The following is a 20220-nucleotide window of genomic DNA, read 5'->3' as shown; positions in this document are numbered from 1 at the left end:
GGAGCTGTCCCAAGTATCCCATAGACGTCATTATTATCATCATCAGGTGCCGTGCCCAGTTTGAGCTTTGACTGCCATGGCCCACACATTCCTGTTTCAGATCAAGTGGATCAATTCATTGTTCTTCATTTCCAGTTCTCTGGCTGCTGTCCCCATTATCATTTGTCTGTGCTTTCCTCTTGCTTTCTTCCCTTCAATCTTTCCCATAGTTATCGTGCATTCTAACTCCTCTTATCCCATAGGCAACTCTAAAACACAACTACCTATTCATTATCACATTGTGGTCTGGAAGAGCTTGTTAAGCACAAATATGAAAATGTATTTCCTGCATTGGAAATTGTGGCTACACTTCAGAAGTACTGCATTATCTAGGAAAGCATTTTCGGACTTCAGGAAAGGATGTGAATAACTAATCTTTTTCTTGAAACTTGCTTAATTCAACCTGCCTGGCTCAAGCAATATGACGAGACAAATGGGAGAAATGGTGAGAGTTGTGCACATAAATAAAGCCTTAAGTTAAAAAAATAACACCAACCTATCCAAAGAGGGAAAATGAAACCCCACTTTATGGGTTAAGTAAAAACGTCTGCAATGGTTAAAAACATACTGACTGGCTGATAAATATAACATCATTTTAGTTTTCTAAGTTTGGGTTGGGAGAATCTAAGATAACAGAACAGCTCAAATGTCATCATATGAATAAATTAAGAACTTAAACTAGCTTAATTTAAAGTGGATAATTTATTTGGTTGGATTTAACCAAATATCAAGTGAAAATAGAATGTATCCTTCTGATATAAGACAGGTCAGGGATGGCAGAGCAGATGTCTTTGAAATTTCAGTATGTGGTAGCTAGTGGAGACCAGGAACAATCTTCAGTAATTTGCTTCATAACTCTAGCAGTAGTGGAGTCAAGGATCCAGGAAGAGTGAATGCTGCAATCTAGGTGTCAGGGTTAAGTTTTTTACGCAGAGAGTGGTGAGTGTGTGGAATGGGCTGCTGGTGACAATGGTGGAGGCGGATACGGTAGGGTCTTTCAAGAGACTCCTGGCCAGGTACATGGAGCTCATACAAATAGAGGGCTATGAGTTGCCCTGGATAATTTCTCAGGTAAGGACACTTGGGCACGGCTTTGTGGGCCGAAGGGCCTGTATTGTGCTGTAGGTTTTCTGTGTTTCTATGAACCTTGCAGATGGTGAATCCTCATAATCCTGGCTCCAGTATCAGTAGCCAGGATGCATTGCATCATTACTCTAAACATCTTCTTCATCCCACTAAATATCATCTGAGGAGGATATCATTTATTTGCCTTGTTTCTCCTGCAAGTGCAATTTCAGCTCGTTTGCTGTGCAATTATGTTAAGATCATATAATGTTGGACAGTTCAAGGTTTATTCAGGCATCTTCGTCATTCCTTTGACCTGTTCAGTCACCCTTCTCATGATGTTTTGGCATTCATATTATTTGTATGTTGGGCTTCACTGGCCAGGTCTCTGATAAAAGATTGCAGTGGACATCTCTTTTGTTGCTCTACAACAGTTTTAAAAATCTGCTTTGGATCTGCAGAGCTCAGACTGCCATGAAATGAAAGCATTGTGGCAGCTGTCCAGCCACCTGCCAGGCTTGCTTCTATACCAATGTTTGAATGTGCACCGTCTGCACACTAATGTGGTTGAAAACTCCTTGTTCTGGGCTGCTCATAAGGTATAAGGTAGCCAGAATCACAAAGCTGAGTGACTTCAAAGATTAACGTAATTTCTGTTTCCGGAAAGCAACTCATTTCTGAATTATCTCATGCCTATGTGTCGGTTGATGGGGAGATGCTAGATATGCAGTCCAAAGGCAAAAACAATTGAAGATTAATTTGTCAGCCTTTAGCTAGCAGGCCAAAAGGCAACATTGTTCTGTAGGACACTGGAGACATCAACCACTACCTAACCTGATATACTGAGACATTGCTATTTAATCACATCAAGAACATTTTCCTTCTGTCTACTGATTTGCTCCTTTAAGTTGAACTGCTTTGTTGGAGTGCCCTGCTGTAATGCTGTATGTCAGTGATGTCAGGCTGCAAAGGAGGTGCCAACGGATCTCTTCATTCACATCAGATATCCAGGTTAAGGCATTAAAAGTGGCACCCATTCTAAAGCCAATCTCCAAAATGCATAAGTAAATCCCACACTGTACAATTTAATGTCTCTAAAGATCATGTGAACAAATCCTTTCCCACAGCAGGCATGGAAGCAGCTGAGAGCACTATAGTTTTTGGCATCCTTACCTAAGCTTGCTTCAAATTCTGCTACCTCAGTTTGCTTGCCTTGGATCCACTGGCACATTTCAAGGAGCAAATGGAAATGAAAAGCATGTAACAACGTTACTTTAATTGAATGATTAGTATATAGAATTTGAGAAGCTGCCTTTCGAAGGACTAGAGGACAGGACTGAACCCAGGTTGCTGGGACTGTGAGTGAGTAACACCACTGCTGAGTGATTATGGTCCCTTTGTGAAAGTTGTTTGGTTAGGTTTTCCCACATCTGCTTTAAACTATTCCCTCAATAGTTTTCAAATCCATAAACGCTAATCAATTTTCAGCTGTAACTTTTTATTAATAATTTACATTTAACCATTGCCTCTCTATGTTATAACTATGATTTTAATCTGTGTGTCCTTGAAAACTTTCCTGGGATATTTTGGCTATCAGTTTACTTGTTTACCAAATAGTCCCAAAATTTAGCCTGAACTTCTGAGCGTTTAAGAATGTCAGTGGAAAGCAGCACAACCCATCCTTAAGTTTATGTCTATTGAGAGCAATGGGCGCAACAAATATAATGTACAAGGAAGCCCACTATACTCTCCAAGCAGGAAGAGGTCTTAAAATATTTTACTTTCCTCTGCCGAACTACTCTTCTGGTTTCCAAAATGAATGTTTAAACCTTATTTTCTGGTCCCCATTGTAGGGATCGCTCGAACTTCCTCCCTGCAATTTAACAGGTCTACAGTAAATTCAATCTCCCTGGCTCTCCACTCAGCTTTTGAACACCTAGACAACAGCAAAGTGTATGTCAGGCTGCTGTTCACCTACAACACTATTATCCTCTCACTACTAATCAACAAGCTTTAAAACCTGACCTCTGTACCTCCCTCTGCCACTGCAACCTCGACTTTATTTTCGGGAGACCACAATCAATGTGGATTGGTAATAATATCTTCTCCTCGCTGACAATCAATGCAGGTGCACTTCAAGGATGCACTCTTAGCCCACCGCTCTACTCAATGTACACTCATGACTGTGTGGATAAGCACACCCATAAGAGTGTGGCTTGGCACCACCCATATGTCATCTAGTAATTTGCCAATGACTTCACTGTTGGCAGAATCTCAGATGATGATAAGGAGGTGTACAGGAGTGAGGTACATTGGCTGGTTGAGTGGAGTCACAACAACCACCTTGTACTCAACATCAGCAGGACTAAGGTTGTGGACTTCTGGAAGGGGAAGTTAGGAGAACACACTGAAAGGTCAGCATGGAAAAGGTGAACATTTTCATAGGAGTCAGCATCCCAGAGGATTTATTCTGGGCCAAATACATTGATGCAGCCCCAAAGAAGGAATTCCAGTGGCTCTACTTCATTAGGACTTTGAGCAGATTTGATAAGTCACCAAAGTCTTACAAATTTCTATAGATGTACGGTGGTGGATAGTCTGACTGGTTACATCATATTGACCCTCCAATGCACAGGATCTCAGGGGGCTGCAGAGGGTTGTGGACTCCAGCTTCTTCCATCAGAGGCACAACCCTCTCAGCCACTGAGGACACCTTCAAGAGGTGGTGCTTCAAGAAGAGGGCATGCATCATTAAAAATCCTCACCATCCAGGCCATGCCCTCTTTGCAATACCACCACTGGGGAGGTGATACAGAAGCATGAAGACCCACATGCAATGTCTTAAGAAGAGCTTCTTCTCCTTCACCTTCAGATAACCGAATGGTCCATGAACACTATGTCGTCATTTGTCTTTTGTACTATTTATTTTGCAATTTACAGTAATTTTTATGTCTTGCATTGTACTGCTATTGCAAAACAATAAACTTCATAACAAACTTCTCCGATAATAAACCTGATTTTGAATCTGATTTCCCCAGTTCTAGACAGGGGCTTTCTGTGGTTTAATAATACATTGTGACCCATCAGGTGGCTACCAATTTCAACTGGTTTCAAATGACAGATTTATGGGTTATATGCAAATGAAGCCCAGGATTGATTTCATAATCTCAAGTTTGGGATGATTTACTTTAGCTATCGCCTGTTCTGTTTCCTGCCCAAGTTAAAATTAAGGGGCTGAAATTTAATTGAAGGTAACTAAAACCAAGTTTATTTCTCTAAACAAAACTGTAGAAGCATAAGTCTTTCACTTGGCTGTACGTTGATCCTTCTGAATAGCTGCTCAGGGACTAACAAACTTTCTGTAGTTTTGATTGGATGAAGAAATACATTTGTAGAAATTTTATCATTTATTTATCAATGATAAAAACAAATCATATAATTTAAACCAATGGTACCAGTGTACAAAGTCTGAATATGGAAACCTTTGGGGTACAGGGTGTTGAATCAGGTCATTGCAATCTTATCATCACTAAACAGCAGGATGTTATGAAGGCATGAAGCTTAATAATTATGCATCTGTGCACAATCTGTCCAATGGTGTTTTAGAAGTGCAATTAGTTCCCACAGCAAACTGAATAATGATTAAAGATTAATCAATAGATTAGTTAGGAAAGATAGTATATAACCATGTGAATTATTTATGTTTGCAATACATACTCTGGGCTTGAAAGCGATTAGCTTCAAAATCATTTCAACTGTGAAGAGTCCGGTGAAAAGCATATTAAGGACATCCATGGCTTGGCTAAAAATCGGTGACTGGCCGTGGTGCTGCACAATATGAAAACGAGGAATTAGATAATAATCCAGAACACCACAACATATTGTTATAGCATTTATATTTTAAAATAATTTCATTTAATCTGAGGTCCAAGAGTTGGTTTCTTTTGTGACCTCTTAAGTAACCATTGTTATGAGAAAAAGGTATATACCCTGCACTGTCTTCCTTTAAGAGTCATGCAACCTCATAAGAAAAAAAAAGGAAAGAATTAACATATGTTTCTGATTGAGCAATTTAATATTTAAGTAACCTCAAAAATGGTAGTCTGAGATCTAGATTCCAGCATGGCAGTTTTGTATGTCTCCCTGGCTGACTATTATTTTTTACTATTCTCTACTCTGAAAACATTCTTTGGCCACAATTTTCTGTTTTTATTGCCTATGACAAAACTTGTACATTTTTTTTTATTCCAGCCAACTTTTTATATAGGACTTTAACAAACACCTTTTGAAAATCCATTCAGAAAATATTGGCTCATTCCATTCATTAGCCTTCTCCAATTGAATAAACAAAAACTCTTGTAATGGAATATTGTGGGATATTGGTAGCACAGGTTGGCTATTTAGAAGTTTGGTTGATTTCCAAGCTTGGCAAAAAGTTTGCTGATGTTTCGGCTCCAGTCGAGAAGCCATCATCAATGTACAGTTGAGGGTGTTGTCTCCCCGGAATGCTGGCTTATATACTCCTGTGGGGTCTGAATGGGTATTGATTAGATGTCATGATCTGGTTGGCTGGTTCAAGACACTGTGAAGGGTCTAGATGTGGAAGATTCTGATTGGCTAGCTTCTGATCAAAGAAGCTCTACTTTGGTCAAACAGGAAGAAAACGATTGACCAAAGTACACAAGCCTCAGCTAGCGAGCAGAAGGCACTCTCGCTAGTATGAAGATGAAGAAGGGCACCATTTCAACTGGAAGGCAGTCAGAGTCTTGACTGAAGCGAGAACAGGAAAAGAATGAAAATTTCTTGAGGCGTGGTTCTCTACAGAAGGATGCACCACCAAAGATCTGGTATATGAACCCTTATGTAGAAAAGAGAGACAACGAGGTCAACAATCAACGAATCACCAGTAATCTCGGGATCTGGACAGTGAAGCAAATACTTCCAATGGACCTCCATCGAAGCTAGCCAATTAGAATCTTCCACTGCTAAACAGTTCATGGTGTTTTGAACCAGCCAGCCAGATCACAACGTTTAATTAATATCTATTTGACCCCGGAGGAATACATAAGCCAGCATTCTACGGAGACAACACCCTCAACTGCACACTGATGATTGCTTCTCGACTGGAACCAAAACATCTGCAAACAGTTTGACCAGCCTGGTGACCAACCACACTTCCAAACTCCTGTATATTATCACTTGTCCACAAGGATTGCTGGTTTTAAAAATATAAACCTGACACGAAGGCATTCTTTTTAATTAGAAACACTGAGCAAATGGAGATAATTCAGTCCCTTAATCTAATTGCATGTCATATAAACTTATGCACATGAACTCCATTCATCTGCTTCAGTTGAATATACCTTGCAACTTCTAAAAAAAACAACCCTATTGATCTCATTTTTTAAAAAATTCCAAATATTCCAGCACTCAAAAATATTTTAGGAGGAAAAAATCAGATTCTTCTGCACTTTCTGCTTAAAAATTCTTCCTGGTTGCTCTCCTGGTCTTAAATATGTCGTCCTATTGTTACTCCAACAGTGTAAGTGGTTTCTCATTACTTATGCTATCCAAACCTGTTTGGAGCAGAAATATTCTGATAGCATGCTTTGTGAAGGTTCTCATTGAAACACCAATGACTTAAGTGAGACATCCAAATCCAAATGAATCAAGAGTTATTAAGAGGCTTAATTAACTGTAATTTCTCTTTCTATAGATATTGCCTGACCTTTTGAGAATTTCTGTCATTATTTTGTCTGTTACACAAAATATCATTTTATGCTGTGCAGAAAGTACATGGCTCCTGATTTAGATTGCTTGCTATGATTGCCAAACCGCTAAATTGTCACTTGTGATTTAACTAGTAGCATTTTTATTCCGAAATCAGAAGAATATGCATTAAACCCCTATTCAAAAGGTTTCAATAGAATAGCTAGCCTGACATCTCAGTCTGTTATTGAGAGCTGCATGATCGGTTAAAGGGTAAAACTGAAGACCACAGGCGATCTCAAGTAAATATTAAAAATACAGTGTCACAGTTTGAAAAGAACAGTAGAATTTTCCGTGATTGCCAATATTTAATCCACAGTCAACATGAAAAAAAATCATTACCTAGTCAGTAACACACTGCTTTTTGTGAAAACCTGTGAGTAAATTGGTTGCTTTATTTCCTATATCACAATAGAAACTAAACCTCGATGTTATTTGTTAGCTGTAAAGTTGGCTGAGGTTGTGAGAGGCATTACCTACATGAAATGTATTTTTGTATCTTTTTAAACTGTGTGAGTGCCAGAATAGCAGAAAGCAAGTCATGTTATTTTGTTTAGCAATTTCTGTGTTCTTGTGGGAGAGATTCTATTAGATTGCTTTCAATTTTCCTCCCATATAACAGGCTGCCTGGCAAAGTACTTCCCAATGTATGATCGAAGGTGATAGAGGGGGTTCAGAAGTACAAATAAAATGATGGTTGCACTACATTGGAGGGTAGACAAATTTGAAAAACAACATAATTTTCAAAACACATGGTAGGAAGGTATTAAATGCACTTCTAAAACATTAAACAGAATCTTAAATCTGAAAAGAATTAAAGTAGATAAAAGTTATCAGCATCTGAATGTAGAACATAAGAGAGAATTTAAATGTGAAGCTGCTTATGATAGGAGACTTAGTGACGATATCTACGTGAGAATTGAAAGCTGTAAGGATCCAGGAATAACATTAGATGTATGTTTAGACCCCTAATGCTGACAGTGATTTTAATGAACAACTCTTATCAGAATATTTCAAGAGAAGCAAATTCTGAGGGTAATGTTATAGCTACAGGTTACTTTAATTTCCCAAATATTGTGTGGGAGAACCCAGTCACTAATGGATTACAGGAAGTTTTTGATTGTTTTTTGACCCAGTACGTTAACGCTCAAACAAGAAGGGAGGCCTACCTAGATTTGATAGTCCATAACAATCAGGATAGAATTTTGAGTATGAAAGTTGTTGAGCCTTTAGGAACAATTGATCATAACATTATTAGTCTTGAAGTATTTTTTGGCAGAGTATATCAGTAAAAACCAAAGCCATTAAATTGAATTTCAAAAACACAAGGTTCGTGCAGATGTGGCAAAGCCTTCAGAAGGTGAAATGCAAAGAACTGCTTGATGTTGTGTCAGTTGAGGAACAATGGGATTGGTTTAAAGTGGTAATATACGCAGAGCAGGAAACGCTCATACCCAAGGTCAGGAGAAACAGTAAAAATAATAGATCAACTATTATATGGATGAACAAAGCCATACATAAAAATTATTGAAGAAAAGCCTATAGTGCCTATAAAAAGTATTCACCCTTGGAAGCTTTCACGCTTTATTGTGTTACAACATTGAATCACAGTGGATATAATTTGGCTTTTTCTGACACTGATCAACAGAAAAGAATTCTTTCATGTCAAAGAGAAAACAAATCTCTACAAAGTCATCTAAATTAATTACAAATATAAAACACAAAATAATTGATTGGATAAGTATTCACCCCCTTTATTATAACACACCAAATCATTACTGGTGGAGTCAATTTTAGAAATCACATAATTAATTAAATGGGATTTGTTTTTGGAGATCACTACATGCAATCAATGTGTTTCAATTGATTGTGGTAAAAATACACCTGGTATCCTGGCAAAAACTACACCATAGAGACAAAAGAACTCTTCAAGCAACTCCACAAAAAGGTTATTGAAAAGCACAAGTCAGGAGATGAATACAAGCAAATTCTAAGTCACTGAATATCTCTTTGTGTACAGTTAAGTCAATCATCAAGAAATGGAAAGAATATGGCACAGCTGTAAATTTGCCTAGAGCAGGCTGTCCTCAAAAACTGAGTGACCGTGCAAGAAGGGGATGAGTGAGGAAGACCACCAAGAAACCTATGACAATGCTGGAGGAGTTACAAGCTTCAGGGGCTGAGATGGAGAGACTGCGCATTCAGCAACTGTTGCCTGGGTGTTTCACTGGTCACAGGTTTATGGGAGAGTTGCAAAGAGAAAGCAGCTGTTTAAAAAAAAACTCATTAAATTCCAGCTAGAGTTTGGTGGAAGGCATGTGGGAGACTCTGAAGTCAGATGGAAGAAGATTCTATGGTCTGATGAGCTTTTTGGCCAACAGACTAAACGCTATGTTTGGCATAAGCTGAACACCGCACATCATCAAATCACACCATCCCTACCATGGTGGCTGCATCATGCTGTGGGGTTGTTTCACTGTTAGAGGCCTTGGCAGGTTTGTGAAGGTAGAGGGTAAAATGAATGCAGCAAAATACAGGGAAATCCTGGAGGAAAACCTGTTGCAGTCTGCAAGAAAACTATGACTTAGGAGAAGAATTGTTTTCCAGCCAGACAGTTGCCCCAAACATAAAGGAAAAGCTACACAGGAATGGCTTAAAACCAAGAAAATTGATGTCCTGGAGTGTCCAAGTCACCAAATTAGAGCCCAGACCTCAATTCAATTGAGAAATTGTGGCTGGACTTGAAAAGGGTTGTTCATTCATGATCCCCATCCAATCTTACAGAGCTTGAGCAATTTGATAAAGAAGGAGGGAGAAAAATTGTAGTGTCCAGATGTGTAAAGTTGACAGAGACTGACCTACATAGACTCAAGGCTGTAATGGGTGAGACAGGTGCATCTACTAAAACCTGACTTGAAGGTGGTGAATACTTATGTAATCAATTATTTTGTGTTTTATATTTGTAATTGACAGATCACTTTGTAGAGATCTGCTTTCACTTTGACACAAAAGAATCTTTTTCTGTTGATTATTGTCAAAAAAGCCAGATTAAATTCGCTGTGATTCAATGTTGTAAAACAATAAAAAATGAAAACTTTCAAGCGGGTGGAATTCTTTTTAAAGGCACTATATATAAAGAAAAAAGAAAAAATAGTAATGATGCTAAGCGTAAGGCATATGAAAATATGCTAGCTATAGTCAAGGGAGGAATTCAAATTGCCAAAAGGCAGGATGAGAAGGATATTGCTGATAATGCTAAGATTGACCCCAATAGATTATTTTCAATACTTTAGCAGTAAAAGAAAAGTCAAGGAGAAAGTTAACTGTTTTAGGAATAATAGTGGGGTGTTAATTTATGCAGAGAAGGACATAGTGGATACTCTTAATTCATATTTTGCTGAAGTATTCACGTATGAAGATGTTAGTAATATGACGGTAAGTGTAGAGAAAAATAGGGTTGTTTTAAGTAACTAAGAGATCTTGGAAAGTGAGGCCCTGCTTCAGCTGAAAAGCTGTAAGTTAATAAATCTTCGGGGCCAGACAACATATATCCAAGGGTACTTAAAGAGGTCTGTGATTAGATATACAAACCCCTAACATCTATTTTTCAAAAGTCAGTGAAGACTGGTGAAATCCCTAAGGACTGGAAATAGGCTAATGCTGTCCTGGTACACTGTATAAGGAAGGTACCCACACTGACCCTTGTAACTGTGGACCAGTAAGCTTAACGTGTATCATAGGTAAGATAATGTAATGATAATAAATGGAAAAGCAGCTGATAAGAACAGGCATGTTAGCAGAAAGCAACCATGAGTTCAAAAAGTGGAAATCATGTTTTACTAATATGCAGGAGGTCTATGAAGAGGCAACTAAAATTTATGATAACAATAGAGCGGTTGATATAATTTACTTGGACTTTCAGAACTTCCAACAAGGTACCCCACGAGGGGTTATAAATCAAATTACAGGAGGTAGGGATTCAGAGGAAGGTGTGTGAATGAGTGCAGAATTGGCTCAAAAACAGAAAACAATGAGTTATGGTGAGAGGATCATTTTCACATCCAGATAATGTTAAAAGTGGGGTTCTGTTGAGATTGGTTTTGGGGGTGCTGCTGTTTTTAATTTACATTAATAATTTGGCTAAGCACCTAACAAATAAACCAGTAAAATTTGCCAATGACACAAAATTGGGGCGGGGGGGGGGAAACAGGCTGATAACACTCAGGTGGCAGAATCAATACAATTAGATCTAAACTAAATTCAGATGTGGGCAGATAAATGGCAAATGAAATTCAATATAATTAAATGTAAAGCTTACATATTGGAAGTAGGAATATTAGATATAAATATACAATGGGGGTGGGTTGAGTTAAAATGGGCACTGTATGAGAGGGATTTGGGAGTCCATCACAATGGATGGACTCATCACTATCAATATCTAGAAAATGCACAAAAGTGATTAGGACGGCTCATAGAATGTTGGGCTAAACAGGGGGTGATTGATAAGTTCGTGGCCTAAGGTAGAAGGAGTCAATTTTAGAAAACCTAGCATATTTATTTTTCAACATAGTCCCCTCCTACATGTACACACTTAGTCCAGCGGTTGTGGAGCATACGGATCCCTTCTTTGTGGAAGTCAGCATCTTGGACCTCCAGAAGTGGTCCACAGCATGGGGTGGTTGATAAGTTTGTGGCCTAAGGTAGAAGGAGATGAGTTATACAGCTCTCGTTACATGCATGTGCAGTTAAACTCTTTGTGTGATTATGCAGAAAGTTTGAAGTTAATAACTCATCTCCTTCTACCTTAGGCCACAGACCTATCATTCACACTTCATATAATGTGCTCAATGGAGTTCAAATCTAGAGATGTTCTCCTTAAGCTCTATAATGCGCTTGTAAGGCCACACCTTAAGCACTGTGTACAATTTCGGTCACCATACTGTGTTATGGGTGTGAAGGCACCGGAGAGCGTTCAGAGAAGGGTGACTAGACTTATTCCAGATCTGCAGGGTATGAGCTATGAAGAAAGATTAAAAGAATTATTTCTTTTTAGCTCAAGTAGGCGTAGAATGAAAACAGACATGATAGAAGTGTTCAAAATCATTAAGGGCATAAGTAAGGTGGATGCTAGCTGTTACTTCAAGATTAATCCATCAACAAGGACACGGGGCCCATATGTGGGTACTGGTTAAAGGGAGATTTCAGGCTAACCTCAGGAAGCATTTCTTTACACAGTGAGTTGTGTAGTTGAGAGTGGTACCTTACAGACTTTGAAATCTAAACTCAATAGTTATTTCAACACACTATGTGAATGGGAATTTGGCAAGCTTTATTGTGTTGAATGGCCTGTTCTTGTCAAAAATGTTCTAATGTTCTAACTTCTCCTGGTCACACCACAAAGTGATGAAAATCAGTTGGCAAAGATTGTGTGGCCAGATTTGATGCATTTGGTTTCCTTGATTTAAGGTCTATTATTGGCGTGTGATTTTTTTGTGCCCAGTTTCTCTTTCTGTACTGTGTTAAGTGTACTGAGTTAATTTGTGTTAAGTCCAGTTGGCAGAACAAACATCTCTGCTAATGTCTCATGAATAAAAAGCAGTCTGTAACACATGTCAATAACGTTAAGTACTTTAAATACAATTCTATTAAATTAGCAGTAAGAGCATCCAAACCCCACAATCCTGCATAAAGAACATTCTTATTTCACTAGCAAATGAAACACACCATAAATGATGTACACTTTACAATAAATAGAACATTTATAAATAAATAAATTGTAAACTGAACATAAATTTACAGTAAATAAATTAGCATATAAATTGTAAAATAGTTTAAACCCTTCTGTTTCTTAAGCAGTCCCTCAGGATTGATGAAGACATAATTTCACTTGAGTTTGGTGGGTTCTGAGGAGGCTGATGAGGCAATGAGGCAATGTGGGAAATGAAAAGGAGCCAGGGTGTAGACTGGGGTTTTGTTGATGACATAATCCTTCCACCTGCTTCTGCAGGGCACCTGATGCATGGATTTGAATCTCCCAAATGCGCTGTGAATGCCTCTTTTGCACTTTGAGTACTCATGATCAGTGAGGATGGCTGTGTAATGTGAGGAGATTTGCCAAAGGATGCACTAGGATATAGATCAATTGTAAATTTGGGCAGAGAAATAGTAAATGAAGCTTTATCCAGACAGTGGGAGGTGTTGTACTTTGAGAGGATAAATGCAGTACGGAAGTATACATAAATGACAAGACTGTCAGGAGCATTATTGGACGGTAGGATTTAGGGGTGCATTTAGGGATTTAGTAAAGATGGTGCTGAAGCTCCTTTGTTTCATGCAACTCCGATAGGAATCATCAAATATTCCCAATTAGGACTACTACAGTTGAATGCAGTAGCCATGGCTACTTCAGCAAACAGCATCGTTCTAAGATGTTTAAAAAAAATCTATTGATACCCAAAATCAGCGTATCCTGGATGGCAGACTTTGGGCTGTGAATGCAGTTTTCCTTTAAGAAAACAGAAGCAAGGGCCGATGCATTGAGCTACAGGGACGAATGAAACACAGAGGCTTTAGCTCTCTTTCCTGACTATCCTGCTGGCGTACAGTCTCTGGAAAATAAAACTGAAGACCTCAGAGCTAGATTGCAGTAGCAGAGAGACAGCAGAGACTGCTGTGTACTTTGCTTCACGGAAACATGACCCCCACCCGCCATTTAGGATGCTGTACTGCAGCCCAATGGTTTCAACTCAGTCTTTTATAGATAGAGTGGAGTATGCTTTACGATTAACTCATCATGGTATGCAGACGTGGTGGTTCTGTATCAGTCCTCACCCTACTTGGAACATCTTGCAATCAAATGTTTCCATTTTATCAGCTGAGGAAGTTTTCTGGCATCATCCTAATAGCAGTGTACATTCCAGCTGAGGCTAACGTCAGGCAGGCACTGGAAGAGCTGAGCACCACAATCAGCAGGGATGTAACAGCACATCCTGATGCCTTTACTATCGTTGCAGGGGATTTCAATCTGGCCAGCTTGAAGAAGTCTGAACTACCACCTATCACTGGTGGAACCAGAGAAGCCAACACACTTGACCACTGATATACCACCATTAAGGACATTTACTGCACATCATCATGCCAACACTTTGAAGTGTCCGTTCTCCTGGCTTTATTTCTATTTTCCGTTTCTCGGCAGAGACTAAAGACCACATTACCAGAGGTGAGGACCAAGGAGATATGGTCAAGAGAGGTAGAGGAACGCTTAGAAGACTGCCTTGAGTTGGTGGACCGTACAATATTCAGGGATTCATCTTTAAATCTGAATGAATACACCACAGTTGTCACTGAATTCATCAAGACCTGTGTGGAAGAGTCTGTGCCTCAAAAACATACTGGACATACCCAGATCAAAAGCTGGGGATGAACCAGAAGATTTGTAGTCTGCTGAGGGCTAGATCTGTGATATTCAAGACCAGTGATCCAGGACTATATAGAAAGTCCAGGTATGATCTACAGAAGGTTATTTTAGGAGCGAAAAAACAATTCCCATTGAGGTTAGAGATGGAATTGGATACAATTCAGCTCCGACAGGGTTTCCAGGCCATTACTCCTTACAAGGTGAAGCCTAACATCACGAATGGCTCTGATGCTTTAAAAAGGAGAATAAAATGATCTGTGCAAATCCCTGAAGCATCTGGTGACACTGCGATCTCTATCTTGAAGGCCAGTGTCAGAACGTCATTCATGAGAATTAACTCTTGCAAGGCCCTGATAATGTACATGGTATAGCAATGAAAACCTGTGCAATGTAAATGTTGGGAACGTTCAAAAGCATTTTCAATCTTCGCTGGTGCAGTCGGAGGTTCCCATTTGCTTTGAAAGATCAACAATCATACCAGATTCAAGGAAGAGCAGAGTGAGCTGCCTCAACGACTACTGACCAGTGGTGCCCGTATCTACTCTGATGAAGTGCTTTGAGAGGTTGCTCATGGCCAAGAATCAACCCCTGCCTAAGCAAGGACCTGGATCTGCTGCAATTTGCCTATCATCCAAAAGGTTTACAGAGGATGCAGTCACTGGATCTCCACTCGGCTTTGGATCATCTGGACAATAGTAATCCTTTATGTTGGGCTGCTGTTTATTGATTATAGCTCAATTATACCCTCCATTCTAAATGAACAAGCTCCAAAACCTGGGCTCCTGTACTTCTTTCTGCAACTGGATCCTTGACTTCCTCACTAGGAGACCACCATCTGTGTGGATTGGGAAATAACATCTCCTCCTTGCTAATGATCAACACTGGATGCATGCTTAGTCCACTGCTCTGCTGTCTCTGCACCCATGACTCTATGGGTAGGCAACACTCAAATGGCATCTATAAATTTGCTGATGACACGTACAGTTGGCAGAGTTTTAGATGTTGACGGGGAGGCATAAAGGAGCGAGACAGGTCAGGTGGTTGAGCAGCAAGCTTGCCCTCAATGTCAGTAAGACCAAGAAATTGATAGTGGACTTCAGGAAGTCAAGGGAACACACACTAATCTTCATCAAGGGATCAGCAGTGGAAAGGGTGAGCAGTTTCATGTTCGTGAGTGTCATCATCTCTGAACATCTATCCTGCTCAACATATTAGTGCAATTAGTCAGAAGGCATGACAGTTGCTGTATTTCATTAGGAGCTTGAGGAGACCTGGTTTACCATCAAAGACATTTGCAAATTTCTATAGATGTACCATGAGAGCATTCTAACCTGTTGCATCACCTTCTGGTGTGAAGGGGCAAACACACAGGATCAGAAAAAGCTGCAGGAGGCTGTGAACTCAGCCAGCTCCACCATGGGCACGAGCCGTCTCAGAATCTAGGACATCGTCAAAAGGCGATGCCCCAGAAAGGTGGCATCCATCATTAAGGACCCGCCCCCCCCCATCACCCAGGACATGCCCTCTTCAAAGTTCAAAGTACAGTTTATTATCAAAGTACATATATGTCACCAGATGCAACCATGAGATTCATTTTCCTGCGGGCAATCACAGTAAATACAAGAAACACAACAGAATAAATGGAAGGCCACATGCAACAGGACGAATAGCAATCAATGCACAAAAGAAACTACAAGTTGTGCAAATAGAAAAAGAAAAAGAAGAAAAAAGGGAAATAATAATAAATAAACAATAATATTGAGAACTTGCGATAAAGAGTCCTTGAAGGTGAGTCCATTGACTCTGGAAACAGTTCAATTATGGGGCAAGTTATCCCCCTCTGGTTCAAGAGCCTGATGGCAGTAGCGAGAAGGGAGCATGTCCTGGATGGTGGCCATGCTCTTTCTTTGTGACCATCAAGGAGGAGATACAGGACCCTGAAGACACACATTCGATGTTTCAGGCAGCACACACGAAATGCTGGAGGAACTCAGCAGGCCGGGCAGCATCTAGGAAAAGAGTACAGTTGACGTTTGAGGCTGAAACCAACTGTACTCTTTTACTAGATGCTGCCTGGCCTGCTGAGTTCCTCCAGCATTTTGTGTGTGTTCAATGTTTCAGAAACCTCCTTCTGCTCCGGCAATAGATCTCTGAATGGACAATGAACACTACCTGACAATTTTTCCCTCTCTTTATTGCACCACTTACTTAACTTTTTAAAAATTATACTTATTGTAATTTTTTATTATTACAATGTACTACTGCTATAAAACAACAAATTTTGCGACATATGCCAGTGATGTTAAACCTCATTCTGATTCTGAAATTCTTAATTCCCTGAAAATAGCAACACAACAGGATAAGGTTATTTAAAAAAAAGCATACCGCATGATTGGCTTGATCATTTGGGGCATTGTGCATAAAAGTTGGGAAATCATTTTGCAGCTAATCTTTGGTTAGGTCATCTTTGGATTATTGTGTGCACTTCTGGTGGCTGCATCATAGGAAAGATGTGGAGGTTTTTGAGAGGATTTAGATGAGATCCACCGAGGTATAGCTAGGATTGGAGTGTATTGGTTAAAAGGAGAGTCAAAACAATTGTTTTCTCTGGAGCATTGGAGGCTGAGGGCCGACTTGATATAAGTATATGAAATTATGAGAAGCATAGGCAGTTTAGTAATCAGAGTCTTTTTTTCCCCCAGTGTGGAAATTTCAAATAAAGGAGGGCACAAACCTGGAGTGAGGTTGGTTGGGGGGAAGGGGGCAACTCAAACAGTTTAACACAAAGAATGGAAAGGGTCTGGAAGGTTCTGGGGGTGGAGGTACAGATATGATAGTCACATTTAAAAGGCACTGTGGCACATGATCATAAAAGGAATAGAGAGCTAAGGGCCATATGCAGGCAGTCGGGATGAGTGTTAACAGAGACAAGGTTGGCTGCAGAACCTATGCTATTGTGTTCTGTGGGCAAGGGGTTTCTAAGAGTCAATAAGGATGTTATATTCCTACAAGGAAACTGAGCGTATCCTTAAACCTTTTCCAAAGTGTGACTGGTAACCATTTCCCTTGGCAAGATGTCTATAATAGTGTCTTTTCACCTTGCAAGTGGCTGGAAAAATTCCACTGTGTTGTTCAAACCCTGCATTTGTGGATTCCTTGAAAGTGCAGCAAAACATTAATTACACAAAGGAATTTTCAATATCTTTTTTCTCCTACCTGCATTGCCAAGCAAATAGTGTTCAGCAATATAAGGACAAACATCAGGTATTCAAAGTATGTGGAATTAACCACATACCACACTTTGTATTGATAAGGATTCTTTGGGATATAGCGACGTAGAGGCCGAGCCTTGAGGGCATATTCCACACATTGCCGCTGTAAATGACAGAAAAAGCATAATTATACCTTGCAATAAAAATCATGTTCCACAAGAAACTATTTCACACTATTTACTTATTGTAATTTTTATGTCTTGCTCTGCAGCTGCTGCCTTAGAACAGAAGCTTTCATAATATACGTCAGTGATAATGAACTTGATTTTAATGTTGATAGGTTTCTTTAATTACTTTATAAAAATCAACATTATTTTATTTGTGAGAAATACTTTCATACTATTTCCAAATCATTAATCCGATATTGTAAAAAATGTTAAAGATATCCAATCTTTATTTTAAATACTATATTTTACACCTTATCTACAAAATATTTAACTGGTATCAAAAGTAGATGAAAGCTTCAGCAACAATTAAACCTGAAAATGCGGTACAACTTTGAAAATGTTGTCACATGTTTAAAATCAAAAATCTACACAGATGTACAGATATGTGAAAACAATTCTTATAGCCAAGTTATTCAACAGAAAGTGAAGGTTTGGTCTAACAGAACTTAGCCAGTTTTTACGTTCCACATTGATGCACCATCAATAACTCTCCGAGACATGAGGCGAGATATTGGCTTTTATTGACTGGAAGAAAGAACAAGCAGCAATTGACCACCATGCTACATCCTGGAGACTGAGAGGCAGGGCTCAGGCCCCAATTGCCTTTATACCGGGGTCTGTGGGAGGAGCCCCGGTCAGTGGGAGGAGCCACAGGAGCAGTCAGCGGGGTGGGGCGTGTCCAGACAGGTATATGTAGTTCACCACACACATGAAGCTTCTACTACACTGCTTCACCTTTCTGCACATCTTTCATTTTCTTTACCCCTCACATAGTACCCACCTTCTCTTAAAATTCTCTTCAGCCACTCTATTTTTCAAGTTAGCTTTGGCCATCTTATGTTTATGATCTCAAGTTCTATAAATCCACAATGGAGAAAACAACCTAGAAATCCTTTAATGGAACAGACCATACATTCCAGATATTTTGTGGAAGAATTCTGCTAGTATGAGGTTCTGATGTTCGACTGCAACATTGTACAGAATTAGTATTACCCATGAAAATACTCCCCATTTTTCTCCCACTGCTGCTGATAAGTTGATGAAATTTGTTGACAGAAGATTGGAGTTGTGCTTTGTGTGGAGAATAGGAGGTAGAGTGAAATGGTGAAATAATCATGGTCAGTGGCAGGAATGGACTTTGGTGGAGCTCAAAGGATAATAAGTGGCTGACTTAGCTGAAGAGAGGTTCAGCGAGGCATTAAGTGATTGGAAGAGCCATGTTATATCATTAGGGAGGGTTTGAATATAATTGGTGTGAAGATTTATGAAGAGAAGCTCTCTTTAGAAATGTCAATGCCTCCAGATTCTCTCTGATGATCTGTTTCCTTATAGTCATTGTTCATGTAGTAAATTTCACTTAAAGAAACAGATCATCAGAGAGAAGTTGGAGACATTGACATTCCTAAAGAGAGCATATGTAAATGTATGCCCAGTGGCTTACATGTGTGTACGTTACTGGAAATGCATTATTTGTGCATATAGCGCACAATTACATTTACCATTTTGGTTCTTGATAAAATTCACTCTTACCTCTTAGAAAAATATTGTGCTTGGAGAGAATTTCTATTCAACACTCCCTAAGTCTACTCTCGCAAAAAGCTTTGCTGTTTTAAAGATTGTTTGAAATTTGAGGATAACATGTTTTCCTGTTGAAATGATCTTCAGCTTGTTCTGTCTTGCTTGATAGTAAAAATCTGTTAGTTTCTAGATAATCCTTTAAAATATATTTTGCACATTTGCCAGTAATTCTAGCGCTTTCCAAAATAAGGAGAACAGCATATTGCACCATACTTTAAAAGTTACCTGGTCGAGCTTCATTATAGTTTTAACTTAATTGAGCAGAAATTGTTCCTAGATGTACAAAATAGGCAATATCATATAGGCTGTCTGTTATGTGTTAGTCTGACAGTCACTTTAATTGACATTGATGAAATTGACTAGATACCAAGATATTTAACAGGACAGCAATCTTACACATTGTCCAGAAAGAATTCCTTCCTGCTACTTATGTTTTTCAGTTACGTTCCCCTGGAACCAAAGCCTAATGATTTTCATGTATATTTACCCGAATGAAACATCAACTTTCATTTTCAAAGCAACAGTTGCAAAGTGATTGCCATGGTGATTTTAGGGAAGAATTACCAATAATTGCTCTCAATTAAGAGAAAGTTGTAACCATTCATGTGAAGTGAAAGGCCTGGTCTGAAAATCTATGCTGCCCACAACTTACTAAGCAAACGCAAAAATGGCTGATGAAAATCCATCTGGAATCAAAGCACTTAAGGAGAGTAGCTCCAGCAGAAGTCAAAGGTCCAATGCCTGTGAGTATGGGCCAGGAACTGGAAGCTGGAGGTCCGATGTCTGTGAGTCTGAGAATCTGGAGACAAGGATCTGAGGTCAGAAGGCCAGGGACGGCCTGTGCTGGGATTGGAGACGTGTGTGTGTGTGTGTGTGTGTGTGTGTGTGTGAATGGGAGGGGTACGCAAGGCCA

General features: G+C 39.4%; 1 protein-coding gene across 1 annotated transcript in view; it reads right to left on the bottom strand.

The window, feature by feature from the left end:
* cacna1c (calcium channel, voltage-dependent, L type, alpha 1C subunit) overlaps positions 1-20220 on the bottom strand; it is a 615084-nt gene that overhangs the window by 150274 nt on the left and 444590 nt on the right. The window contains exons 28-29 of the mRNA XM_059978076.1: positions 17507-17665; positions 4822-4932 (exon numbers count right to left, since the gene is read on the bottom strand). Of these exons, the coding sequence (XP_059834059.1) occupies positions 4822-4932; positions 17507-17665 (270 nt within the window). The remainder of the gene's footprint in view (positions 1-4821; positions 4933-17506; positions 17666-20220) is intronic.

Source organism: Hypanus sabinus, chromosome 8 (assembly GCF_030144855.1).
Source record: "Hypanus sabinus isolate sHypSab1 chromosome 8, sHypSab1.hap1, whole genome shotgun sequence".
NCBI classification, from domain to species: domain Eukaryota; kingdom Metazoa; phylum Chordata; class Chondrichthyes; order Myliobatiformes; family Dasyatidae; genus Hypanus; species Hypanus sabinus.
The sequence above is the reverse complement of the archived record's forward strand: the minus strand, read 5'-3'. Positions and strand labels throughout refer to the sequence as shown.